This window comes from Thermobia domestica, chromosome 18, assembly GCF_964235325.1.
Source record: "Thermobia domestica chromosome 18, izTheDome1.hap1.1, whole genome shotgun sequence".
Classification (NCBI taxonomy): Eukaryota; Metazoa; Arthropoda; class Insecta; order Zygentoma; family Lepismatidae; genus Thermobia; species Thermobia domestica.
Window position 1 is genome coordinate 123,262,723 of NC_137471.1, and position 14,445 is coordinate 123,277,167.

General features: G+C 33.6%; 1 protein-coding gene across 4 annotated transcripts in view; it reads right to left on the bottom strand.

Moving 5' to 3' along the window:
• Nucleotides 1-400: 400 nt before the first annotated feature.
• LOC145676086 (small integral membrane protein 13) overlaps nt 401-14,445 on the bottom strand; it is a 52,885-nt gene continuing 38,840 nt past the window's right edge. The window contains exon 3 of one of the 4 annotated variants that reach the window (XM_081746962.1): nt 401-628. In XM_081746962.1, coding sequence (XP_081603088.1) covers nt 594-628 — 35 coding nt within the window. In that variant the 3' untranslated portion in view covers nt 401-593. Of the gene's footprint in view, nt 629-6,487; nt 6,678-6,703; nt 10,745-14,445 lie in introns of those variants that run through there. The other 3 variants (XR_014129280.1, XR_014129281.1, XR_014129283.1) reach the window with 3 other exon arrangements.

The window sequence follows — 14,445 nt, forward strand, 5'->3', positions numbered from 1 at the left end:
CAAGCTGACTTCCAGGCTTCATTCATTCCAGCAGTCCCAGGAACATTGGGACCGGTGCATTACTGCACAATGCAACAGCTTTGAAGCAGATATTTTTCTACCTTAGGTACTTAATGAACTTTCTTACCAAGAGAGTTTGAAAACTTTTTGATACATTCTTGTGTGTATCTGTGCCAATATTTTCTGAACGAATAAATAAATTAAATATTGTTTTCTGTTAAGTTTAAAAGAATCATGCTTTGTTTTGTGTCAAAGATAACTGAACCAAAATTGGTTATCGCTCCAAAATTATTAAAAGAATTTGTACATACATTTGCAACCGAGTATTTTAAGTGCAAAAGAAAAAATTTACATATACAAACGAAACAAAGACACTTTCAAAATTATATGACTTTAATGTTATTTAACAGTAAAAATTCTATAAATATTTTTTTTCTCTTAACAGACTTTAAAAGCATCAGCATGTATCACAGCAAACAGTTATTACTTAAGTTGGAATGGTCAACCATTACAATTAACACGGATAGTCTTCTTTTCGTTTCCAAACCGAAACCACTCACACATAAGAAAATTCTTCTATTGTAAGCATGGCTCTACTTGCACTTCCAAAGTGCTTCCAACACCATAACTGAAAATAAAAGGCATGCTAATTTAGGAAAAAGAATGGAATGTTTCAACATAGCACAATGCCTAAAGGTCAGGCTGCATACAAATTGATCAAAATGAACGAATTCTCATACAAACGAATAAAATACAACGTTCATCGAAGTAAAAAAAAAAAAAAACTTTCAAACTACCGTTCAATTGATAATTCCATATTTAAGTTACTAGACGCCGTTGTTTCCTGAAATAATTCTCGTATTATATTTTATACTCGTATAGTAATTTAGTCCTTGTTGTTTCTGAATTTCCTCAAAAACGTCTCTTCCCGTTTTCTAAATGTTATAACTGGGAACTCCATTCCATAGAATTCCTAGTTTTGCGCTTGTTGATCAAGTATTGTTAATGGTGTATGTAACTTCTGCTTGCTTAATTACAGAATAATCTTAATGAGATTTTAGGATAGAATTACACGTAAGTCACAGAAGAAAGAACATTTTGGAAACTGTAAATTTCAGCAAAAGCATCCTGGACGCCCATGTTTACAGCTTAAGCCCTGTATTCACTTGTTCGACTTTGTTGCAACGCTAATCCACTCTCTCCATTTGCTACTAAATCGAAGCCACTACAATGAACCCGTTCTTTGGATTCTGTTCAATTGTTCAACCAGATTTGAAGGCTACTTGATCGACTTGTTCTTCTTTGATCGATTCGAAATCGACAAGCAGTTTCAATTCAAAGATACACCCAAGTGGAAAGCTACTGTAATGGTATGTTATAGTAAAATAATAGCACGATGAAATTAAAATACGGTAGCAATAACAAAAGAAAATATCTGGGTAAGAGAATGAACTTTGAGAAGGAAATATTAAAAGGATTATATATTTGAATGAAAGAAATGTCAATCAAGTACTAAAAAGAACTGTAAAATACGCCATCCCACTATTAATGAACATCTATTCCATACCATTAATTACATCCTTTTGTCCTGTATCATTCACATATCGTGCTTTGTATACTATTTTACCATTATTACATTCCCGGAAATGAAACGTTTCGTGGAAATGCTATAGGGTTGAAATTACAATAGGCCAGCATTAAAATAAAAATTCTCTAAATAAATTCTATTGCTTCTTAAAGAACAAGGAGGAAAGACAACCCAACTATGCAAGCAGCAAATTTGTAAATATAATACGTGCAGATGAAGAAAGTGCTTTTAGGACTTTTATTTCTTGGGCCTTTGTGTCACAGATTATGCCCACAATATTAAGGCTTGAAAACGTTAAAATTCTGTCATTTCCTCTATTACTGAGTTCATTAGGTTAGATAGTTTACGTTCTATTCCTCTGTTACTAAGTTAGTTTGGCCTACGAATTACACTAAAAATCTCCGATTCACCATTTTTTCCCCGTAAATTTTATGTATTTTTCATATCTGTAGACCTATTTCCCAGCATTTGATCTTTTTCTTGATGCATGCCGTTACTTGTGTGTAGAATTATGTCAGTAAACATACGTCATAACGATTAGTCGGTCGAAATGCGTATCTAACTGGTCTAAGTGGTTATTATAAACAATATTTACGTCTACTTCGGTTCAAGACAGGGCAAAGCTGGTTACTATGCGACGGCGTGGGATGTTTAAGGAACTTACTTATGCGGAAAACTAGCTAAGTTGTGACTTTTTTATTTATTTATTTATTCATAAAGCTTTCCTGTAAAAATATGACGAAAGTTACTTATCTGAAATTCAAGCACAGTATTTTCATAAACCACTTGAGCACAGGTTTTCTATAATGTCCAAGACACCTCTCTTATATTTTTGTAAAAGCAGTATAAAAAAAAAAAAAAAAAAATCCTTACAAATGAGTGTCCAAAACACGAATAGATAACAGTGAATCTGATTCCAGAGTATGTCTGTAGTGCAGAAATGTGTTCAAGTTAGACTCCTACTGTGCTTTGCTCCGCATTATTTTCGCAGATTCTATGAAAATTGATGAAGCTTCTCAACCACTTTCGTCAAATTGGTAATACAGAAGTTAAATTCTCTTTCCATATTGTCCTGTCTCAATAAGTTATTCTGTTTGCTGTCACGACTTTTTTTCGCCTAAGACATCTTCTCCACTAATGCTATGTTGTCATAACGTTAGATACAGTCGGTTGTATTCAGAGTCGTTCTGACGCGTGACTAGAGCCATACTACAGAGTAATGACTCTGCATACAGTTCAGCAGTTCTAAATATCCTTAATAATGGTGTGGCTTTCGTTATTCACACTCGAAGTAACTAGATATCGATCTTTTTAATCTGGAAAAATGGGACATAAAATCGGGAATCACAGCAGATCGTATCATATTACACTGTTCCCAGCATAACAGATGACAGATGGATAAAAGTTCGAAAAGATCGAACACAGAATTCTGAATAAAAATTTGCAGACGAAAATGAGAGGTGAATTAGTATCTGTTTACAAGAGATTTTCACATATTTTATTCCTCCTTGTTTACCTAGATGCACAATATCAGTACAAAGAAAATTGCTTTTTTTACTTTCTTTCTTTCCTCATTACTCGTGGACTTATTGTAATATTTAAGTAAATTTCTGTGGAATAAAGGAGAAAATAAATACTTTAAGATTAGCTGAAACGTCTACGTTTTAAGAAAATCATTCAAAATCAACTGACAGATTATGGGGGATATTAACTATGAACATACAGTATATAGAGATATTACCTTCTGGAAACTAGGTTAAAAGAACTCGGCATTTCCTTCATTTCGTCAAAATGTATGCAACGTGATCTTCAGGCTTTTTACAAAAACTAAGCTCAACACATTTACATAGAAAATGTCGTGATTTAACAAAACAACATTTGCTAAATAAAAGTAATAGTGTTGCAAAAACAAACACCTTACAAAATCAGTGCAATGTTAGTGGCAAGTCCAGTAAACCCCAACAAACAAGGAATTCACAATTCAAGTGACGTCTACCATACATGCAGAAACCATTACCCAAGTGAAATACTAACAAGAAAACGGTATCGATGGACTCCTCTGAATCCAGAATTTGGTCATATTAATAGATAGACTTTAGAACCGAGAGAAACAAGATAGATATCACTGGCTTTTTATTGGACCAGGTAAACAGAATATATAAGGACATCATCTAGGGCAAGTGTTAACTGAAATGTTCTAAAACATGATGAAAATAGCAATCTGTTACATCATGTCAATATCACGACCATCCTTTCTATTATTATTATTATTATTATTATTATTATTTGGCAGATAATTGTGTCATATCTCGAGCCACAGAAAAAAATCAGGCAAGTAATGATTTTTTTTTCACAGCATTCTTAAGTGTTGTTTCTCAACAATGATTTTCACACACGAAGAACGCCCTGGTATTAAATTAGACATTTATTCTGAATTAAGTAAAAAAGTTTGAAAATCTTTTCTATGCTTACAATAAGTACATTAAAGATACTTTACCTTCTGAATTAAATACTTTTATTTTTTAAAATTTCGAGAGCATCCTAGACCAAGAAAAGTATTGCTTTGTTACGCAGAATGCCCGTTCTTCGCACGAAGAATAAGTTTTATTATGAAAAATATTTGGAAGATATGCACAATTCTGCTTTCAAAAAATTTCGCAGGTTTGATTTTATTGGAATTATTTAAATGGTCACACAGTCGCTCCTAAAACAAAAAACTTTTTTTCAACGTCAAGATCGAGTCAAATCTTTTCTCGTAGCCTAAAGCTATGAATTCACCTCAATCTACGCAAACTGTCATGCAAATTCTTTAGCACATCGTCATCATTTTTTAAAAATATTTTTTTCAAAGTTCTACAGAAGTTTTATCTAGTTGAGATCAAATTAAATAAATTTTTTGCACTCTTCGCAAGATTTATCCCGTTTCGTAGAAATTGTTACCCACAATTTTTATCTTTCTTCAAAATGATTTTTTTTTAAATCGCCCTTAAATATTAGGTGTATGCATATGACTTGTGGGATTGCCGTTAGAGCGTTATTTCTTACATGTTTAATGTGGCAACTCCTGTACTTGAAAGTCACGTGTTAGCTTCAAAACAAACTGTAAGTCATTCAATCGGGATATCGAAACCGTATTTTCTTTTCGCTGTGAATATGTCCATCCATACAAATGAAGCCCCAAAATGGTTATAATGTTGATGATGCATCTCAAGAGATCACCACTCTCTCCATGTTACGCAATGTGCGATTTCTCCATATCTTTGCTTTATTCAGTTGTTTACTGTTATAGACGCATGTGTGAGTCCTATTTTCTGTTTACAAGGTATCAATGAAACGCTTATGATATCTGCCTCGTATCATTTAAAACTAATGCTATATATTAAAACACCCATTCTTCAGATTCACAGGGACCACTCAAAGCTATTTCCTTGAAAACAGAAATAATAATAATTGTACTGTGGAGATGTGCATTTTAAAAAAGTTTCACTGATTTCATAATTAGTTATATTAACAGCCAGCAAAAAGCTTGGACAAAATCCAACAAACAATGGTTAACTTTCATCACGGGGTTTAAAAATTCATCATCAGATTACTTTCTACAAAATTTTACATTAACGACGTATATATTTAAGTGTCTATCGCATAATAATAGAATTTATCTATTGGTACCCATGCCTTTCTTCACATTTTGGGAACCTTAGTAAGTTATTATTAAAATTTAATGATTATTTTCTAAAATCCCGAGAAAACAATTAGAATGAGTCATAATATTGATCTTGAAATTTTCCTGTGGCGACCAAAATTCTTCAATGATCACTATTTCAAGCTCGTGTTTTGAGTGCTCATCCTCCAGATGGCTTAAAACTTACAACACATTATGGAGTTAGCTAATCACACGCTATTTTGTTGTACTTTGGCGGTAATAAAATATTATAACAATCTACGAATGCCAATAAGTAGATAAAACTCATGCAACAATTTTTATGGAGGTAGTTGATGAGTACTTCATATCATATGCCAGTAGCCAAAACTCTCTCTATAAAAATTGTTGCGTGAGTACCTTAGGATTCTGAAACATGGATGTTTGGATAGGGCACATACTAATTCATAAGTGAAGTCTTGACCCGCCTAGGGTAAGTCCCATAGTTTTGAAGTTATAGACTTTTAAAGTTCATTTTTTCATGTTTTCGGCAGCCTATAACTTCGAAAGGAAGCATTTGTGCACCCAGTTTGGTCTATACTTTTTGTCTTATCTTGGCGTCAGGAATCATCTCCCAAACGTTGTCGGTGTTGTTTTGAAACACCCTGTATATATATATACATATATAGTTATTAGCTCTGTGGTAAGGTACCATCTTCAGGATGAGCACTCGAAACGTGAATGAAACATTGATGATCATTTGAAGAATTTTGGTAGCCTATGGAATACTTTCAGGTTAGTATTGTAAGTTAACATGTGTTCCTTACATTTCATTAGCAATATAAGACAAACCTTAACTTCCACAACATGCTACAAATTTAAATTCCTACCGGTTTGACCTTTCGTCATTAACTATGAGATGAGATGAGAACGCATTTTAGATTCACCTTTGACAGTAAACAATAGTTGTCTGTGATGGGTTGTTTCTTCAGAACTAAAAGAATGAGGGCTTATTCCTGAAAGTTGAAGTCAGCTGCAGACATTAAGGTCGAGAGAAGCAAGCTCTAGGAAGAGTCATATTCGAGTTATTTATCAGAACTGCTCCAAGGCAGTATGTATAAATACCAAATGTATATACACTGCCTTCCTCAAGTTTAAAATCAACCTTAGACTTTCTATAACACATTCCAGAACTTTGTGTCGTATACGTTTCTATTTCATTTCATTCAAAATTCAAAGCTGAGGCAGCAGTGGCTCACCTCTGGTGCATGAGATCCTTTGTTCGATCCCAGCTCCCGCCAAGTGAACTTTGTGGTGGACAAACACCGTGTGTGTAGTTTTTCTCGGGGTTCTCCCATTTCCGTCATTCAACCATTATCTTCTGTCTCATCATCACCGTTTCTCTTAGCATTTACCACTGAACTACCGCAGCCTCCGGGAAATGTAAAGCTGAAATGAATTACAGTCATGTAAAGATAGTTACAACGTTCTTTGTATAACATCCACGATTAGGTACACTCATGTCCAAAATTATTGTCGCATGTCTATAAATATGTTGTTGTATGAATACAATTTGATAAAGAATTCGCCCGGCATTTCTTATAATGTTAGTATGTGTATGATCGGCAAAGACATCTATGTGGCTAATTTCATGTCAAAAGAGCAGTAAATAACAACAATAAAACGGAAATAAAACTTCTTTTTGTCCATTTAGCAACATTTTGTTTTACTCATTCTAATTTTCGCATTTATAATTCTTTTCCTATGAAATTTAGCACAAATATACATTTCCCGATTATACACATAGTATCAGTATTAAAAGTATCCTGCAAAATCATTATCAAACTATATTTTTACAAGAAGATAGTTATAGATATGCGACAATAATTTTGGACATGAGTGTACATATTAGATTAGAAGGGCTTGAAAAATCAACTCGTCTGCTCGCCAGTGGCGAGTAAAGTCCGATCAATCAAAAACGTGTTTTATTACACATTACTCCGTTTTTTATTTGTGAGAGATATGCCAATAAACAACAATAAACAAAATTTTAAAAAAATGTATTGATATGTTTACTGCGTCGCAAAGTGATTTTTATTTATTTGTATAAACACTGACTACAAAATGGTCTAGCTAATAGATTTTTTTTGGCTGACGAGTACTTACAAGCAAGATTTTGCAAGCCCTGTAGATTACAAATACACAGTATTTACGTGATGTTCCATGTTTCTTCAATGAAAAATTACTAAAAAAATTTTAATGTTCTAATTTTTCCTTCAACAGTCTTGAATAATATTATCTGACCTACGTGCTGAACTTGTATATCATTAGTATAAAATTTTATAGAAAATTATTTTATTATCAACGAAAATTAGTTGAACACAGTATTAAAAATTAATCATTTTCGGTTTCTCTTTTGCTAACGTTTTCCAGTTTTCAAGGTATTTGTTGAATGATAGCACATGTGCTCACAGTTTTCAAAATATTGCAATACTTTAAATAGTAAATTAAAAATGTACAACTTATCTTTGTTGGGAGTAAGACTGGAATCCATTAGATGTTGGATGGAAATAGATAAACGGATACATGTCATATATCGGAACGATGATGTCTTGTTTATTAATAAAGTTACAGCTAATACTAACTACAGTTTGGTCAAGATTTGGCCTGCAGTACAAGTATGTGAATTACGAAGTATCTCGAGTATTCTGAAGTGTGTTACTCGAGATAGTGTCCGTATGTAACAACTGTACGAAGGTATTTCCAAAAGATCTGTCCTGACACTGAAATGTTCCACCCACTGATAATAAGCCGTTTATGCCATACGAAGAGCAGTCAAAAAAAATTCCCGGTATTTTGTTGTAGCTCTTTATTACCACAATATAAATCTACATTAACTTACTCGTAAGACACATACTTGCTGCAACGTTCCTGCCATTGCTGAAAACAGCGACGAAAGTCCTCTTTTGATATCTCCCGAAGCTCAGCCGTCGCGTTGGTTTTGATCTCTTCTACGGTGGCGAAACGGGTACTTTCCAGACCCAATTTTAGCTTCGGGAAGAGCCAAAAATCCGATGGTGCTACATTGATTTTAAAGCTATCAAAAACTTTGAATTTGTACATGAACTTCATGACTCCTCCGTTCAGCTACATTTGTCGTACACTGCCTGTCATGACTTGTTCACACTTGTCAAATTCATAATTAGGATACCTAAGGACTGTACTCTACAATATTCATTGTAATTGCATCATAAAAGTCAAAACTACAACAATATTCTGAGAACGTTTTGACTGTCCGTCGTATAGCGCCCTCTATGGAAGAAATAATGTGTTAATTTCAACTGTCTAACTGCGTCAACTGTTCGTTAGAGGGTCATCTGAATCAGTCGTTGTGCGTTGAGCTCTCATACTGCCTGCCTGATAATGCTCCAGTCCACACTGCTTGTTGCCAAAGCTGCAACGAAGTATATTGTGTCCGTGGGTTTTCTTCCCTTTCTTTCCGCATTTTCATTCCACCAATCATCATTCACTTGCTGTAATATCCGTCTCCCTTAGCCTAAAGGGCGTAATCGTGAGACATTAAACTGAATGAGTTCATTTTGTAAGAAAAGACTAAGGCTTCGAGGAGATTTAATACTCACTCTACAGCCATGATGTAACACCGTAACTTTGACAAATATCAGAATTTGGTAATTCGATAAGTGACGCGATATTTTAGTGTCAGACCACCAACTTTTAGAAATACTCTCGTAGGAAGCTGGTAGTATGAAAATGTATGAAAAATATTCAGATACGAACAAAGAAGTAACGATCATTTATACGATGTCCTTTTATTATAGTACTAACAGAATTGCCCGTTTTTCACATGGGAAGAATAATGATTATGAAAACTCTAGAAGTAAAGAAATGTTTGAAGCATATCAGGCCAACTGACAAGCCCGTTCTTTCTATAGGAAGAATAAGTTTAATACAAAAAAATATCAAAGATCTGAAAGGACAAACCTGGACGACAGCAAGAACGGCTGGGTTGTCTTCTTATTTTTTTCTCAAAATTCCCAAGAAACAAAATCTTCGCGTATTTAACTAAAATTTACAACACAAAGAAAGAAAAAAAAAAGAGAAAGACTTACCATGACACACCTCTTTTGCCTTTTTTTGTGTATTTATTGATGAAATATAAACATAGAAAGCAACTAATTGGATTGGATTAGGGTTTAGCGATATTTTGATAATACTAAACTGCAACTAACTTACAATATAGAATTCATTCAATATTGCTGCAACCAACGGACAGTACAGTAGTACGTAAATTAGCTCTTATTGTGTAAAAGTAATTTTTTCAACGTGATAGTTAATAGCATTGGGTTTTGTTTCCAAATTCATCTCTATCCTCCCCTGTTGTACGTTAATTTAATAGTAATGATATTTTTTACATTCCAGAACAAAAGAAGAAATGAAAAATGATGAGAAGTTGAATAAATAAACAATTGCTTATTTTATTATTATTTTATTATTTTCAACATATTTCCAGTCAAACAGGAAATAAATTACTACCAGAATATTACTACCCATAGACCTGTCTTAGGTACATTTTTGAGAAGCTGTTGAAAAGTTATCGCTTTTCATTGTCCCCGTGTTATGAAAATTATCACCGTCTCTTTCTATTTATATTCCTATGCACAAAACTGTGTGTCATTATCTAGTACAAGTGCATAGCAGTCCTGATGTCTCGAAGATTACATTTTTATAAAGAGGAAAATGATAAATAAAAAAAAACACCCCAAGAAGAATATGACTTCCCTGTACTCCGGTTTTGTTCCTTTAATTGGACATATCCATCTGCGCGTGGATCATCTTCAATACCAGTTTCTTTCTCGTCACTGGATTCTTTTCTTTACATCTGCAATTGTAGTTTTAACTTTCGCATAAAATACAATTTTAGACGGGAGTATTCCACATCTTCATTTCGCTTCTCAACTATCATTTATTGATTGCCACTGTAATTTTAATAGTTCACTCACTGTTTTATGAAAGGATTAGTTGTTTCAAGGAATTACACAACTGTCTTTTAATTTTGGTGCTACTAATGTTGTCACTAAAAATTCACTTTTTGTGGCTGTTGTGAACATTATATACAACTTTAAGTGAAGGCAATGTGTAATTGTTTTCAGTCAAATTTAACACATTGACTGCCATGTGTATGGAATTCCATACACACGGCTCTCCCGTGCACCGCCGCATGTATGACTTTCCATACACAAACAATATATTGCACTTTTGTCGCATTCGTTCTATAGGTGTGTATACAATTACATACATATGGAACAGAAATCAAAATTTAATGTCCATGCCGCGTATATGCAAAATCATACACTAACAAAATTATACATTTATGGGGCTAAATAAAGACGAAAACAAAGTATTACTGGAGGAATGTTGCTCGTGGCGCACAGGTCATAACAGTCAACAGATATGGTTACAGTCAAAGTGTTATTTTTGTGGCATCATATCTGAAACTAACAAAATTAGAACACTTAGTTTGAATAAAAACAATATTAAAGACACTAATCTCTATATATAACCAAAAACAATTATAGACTTTGTGTTCACCCGCATAATTTATAAATTCACAATAAATCTGCGTAGTAATATATAGTATTCATAACATCCACATAAAATGAACTTAAAGTTCCTGGAATTCCACTGTTAAGTCGAACCAAATTATTTTATAAACAGCACAAGCTACAGAATACTCTGGCAATTACAGTTCATAAGAAAGCTAGAAGCACATGAAATGTAAAAAAGATGAAATCTTTAAGTTTTACGTCCCACAGTTATGCCGGCTAGGCTAAAGAAGACGGTGATAATACGAAATGAATGAAATGGTGGAATGAAGAAAGTGGGAGGAAACGGAAGAACCCTGAGAAAACTCACGCACACGGTATTTGTCCACCACAAAGGTCACTCGGCACAAGCTGGGATCGAATCCAGTACCCCATGAACCGGAGGTGAACGCTCTACCACTGAGCCACCGCGGCCCTAGCTAAAACCACTATCAGAGATTTAGAGAAAAGGATCCGGTGACGAAAAAAAAAAAATGGTGCTGAAGATGATCTTCATGCGGATGAAAGTATTCAATTAAACGAACAAAACTGAGGTACAAGGTAAGTTACGTTTCTTCTGTGTCCTATAGCTCCAATCAGTAGGTAAACATTCTGAGAATTTTACTAAAATTGGACTCATCCATTGCAATCAAACGAGCTAGAAATAAAGAAGAATGTGTCTGTGACAGAAAGAAATGTTAAATGAACAGGTCTGCACTTACACATTACTTCAATATTAGTATATTTATCTTAGTTTACATTTTTATAGCTCGTATGATTTCTGGCATTTTAATCAATTACCGATATGCCATACCGGCCTAATTCGACTACTGCGTATTCCCCCTACTTTTGCAAGTTTTTCCTGATCAAAATTAAGTTTCCTAACTTTGCAGGTTTTCTAGATACCTGGTAACACTGATTAAAGCCAAGGGCCTATCCTGTTGCAATGATGTGAACAGATTGAAATTCAGCTTAAACGTAGACGAAATAGGAGGAGAGTATGAAGATTCTATATTCGAAAAACAAATTGTCCTAAAATGGATGGAACATAGTCAAAAATCACGAAACATGAATATTAAAGTCAATGGAAAATCAATGAAAAACAAATAATTCCTCCACTTATCTCAAAAACCAAAACAGGGAAATGACTGAAATTCAGCTAAATGTAGAAGAGACTACGTAGGTTCTATATTCCAAAAGCAAATTGTCGTAAAATCGATATATAAAAAAAAAAAAAAAAAAAAAAAAAAATCCTCCACTTATCTCAAAAAACCAAAAGAGGAAGATGGCTGAAATTCAGCTTAAATATAGAACAGATTATGTAGCTTTTACATTCACACAAGAAATTGTCCTAAAATGGATGGAACATAGTCAAAAAATCACAAAACATGAATGTTAGAGTCATGAAAAATCAGTGAAAAAAAAAATGGAGTCGTCCACATATCTCAAAAACTATAATAAGGAGATGGCCAATTGAAAGCTTATTGAAAAGACATAATAAAGAATTTAAAAACGATGTATAGCACTTATGGTAAATATGGATAGAACACTGTCAAAAGTCAACTTGAGTAAAATCAATAATAATAAAGTATATGCACCTTCTTCGAATTACCCAGGGCGCCTCACGTGGAGGTTACGTGCTTGAAATATCTCACATCTTGATTTGGAATCTCAGACTCAATTTAACACGCAACGTAACTTTTGACCTGATCACATGACACAGTCTGGTGCTTTTTGCAAACCAAATAGGCCCTTTCAAAATTCATGTTATCTTGTCATACACCGATCATTTTGAATGCGCAGAGGCCATTCTTCATCCAAGTTATGTCGTTTAGACTACTAGGATGAGTCGTTCTTCTACACCTTGACAGAATAATCAGAACACTGGTAAAAATAAAGAGTAACAATTGTTTTATAAATATTACATACTGAATACACTATTATAGTCCAAAGTCATCTTCTCGAAAAGGACCTTTTTAACCATCTTCTACATACAGGATGTTCGGAAACAGCACCGAACATCTTTAGAAAATGAATTCCCACATTAAAACATGAAAAAAATTATAGATTAACATAGGTACACAAATGTATTATTTCAGTTACAGCCCACCGAAAAGTGGTCTGAACGATACTGAAAAGAGTCTTAATAACTACCTAACTCTATGGCCTTTGGAATCCGGACGTTCTATGCCGCGTTCACAAAAGCTCTCCAATAAAAATGTTGTACAGTGTTTTTCTCCTAAACGAGTCGTAGGCCTTTCTAAAATCAATAAATAATTGATGTACCGAAGTATTGTATTCCGATTTCGAATATTTGTCGAATGGTAAATATCTGGTCGATAGCTGATCAATTTCGCCTAAATTCGCATTGATAACATTCAAAATTTCATCTACGTATGGGAGTTAATCTTGATAACAAAATGTTTGATAGGATGTTATAAGATGTTGACAGAAGATAGTTGCCTCGATAATTATTATAATCAGTTCTGTCACTTTTCTTGTGGATTGGAACAATGATTGATTCCTTCTATTCTCGTGGCAATTCCTCCTTGTCCCAGAAAAGGAGAATAAGTTTGTGTATCTTGTTCCATATTTTTATCCCTTCCTTAAAATTAACTCAGCCGAAGTTTCGTCTACACCCGAAGATTTGCGTTTCTTTAATTAATTATGTAATTAATTTAATTATATATTTACATAATTATGTAAAAGTAGTATAAGAGCATTCTACAACAACAGATCGGATAAGTAACACCAAATTTACAAATTTCGAAATGGCGGCCACGGCGTCTAATGAAGCCGTCGAAAATTCTTCGGGTCTTTTTCTCACTTGATGAGCAGGTCGCTGGGGTCATTTTAGAAAATATTTCAACATTAACTGCTGTGTTTGATCTAAACGTAATTGAACTTTTTACCTCCACTATTTTTGAAGTGTTGGTTTTCTTTATGGCAATATATTACATTTCATTCCTTGCTGTATCTTTAATAGAAAACAAGATTATTGCTTTCAAAGATTAAAATAAGACTGAAGAATAATGGAAACTGTTGAGGTCAGATCTGTCGTAAGAATGGAAAGAGTGACTGTAGGCATTAAATAACCACAGATTTAATTTCAAAAATTAGCCTAACTTTCTCATATTTAGTGATAATGAAATTATTTTGTTGTTGTTCCAAAGTTACTGAAGCGATCTACAACTACAATGTCATATGATTATTAAGACGCATTCACTTAAAGATTAAAATATCTTAACTATATATAAAACTATATGAGCTGACATAAATTATTGAGCACTTCCTGTAGGGCACCAATGATTAAATTTGGCATGATTGTAGCTTTCCGGAACTAACCGACAGGAAAATTGCCAAAAGTGAATATTTTTAATTTTTAGGGGGTCTAAAGAGGGGATGAAAAATTTCCCTATGTTATTTAAAAGAGACTTTTTTCGGACCTATAATCTTATGTTTTAAGTACTTAGAATTGGAATAAAAACTTGAAATTCGGTATGCTTGTACGTTTTCGTTAGCACTACATAAATAAATCAGTAAACATAGAAAATTCCATCTTTAGAGTAGTTTTATGAGGAAGTGAAAAATCTTTCCCATGTTATTTATATGGA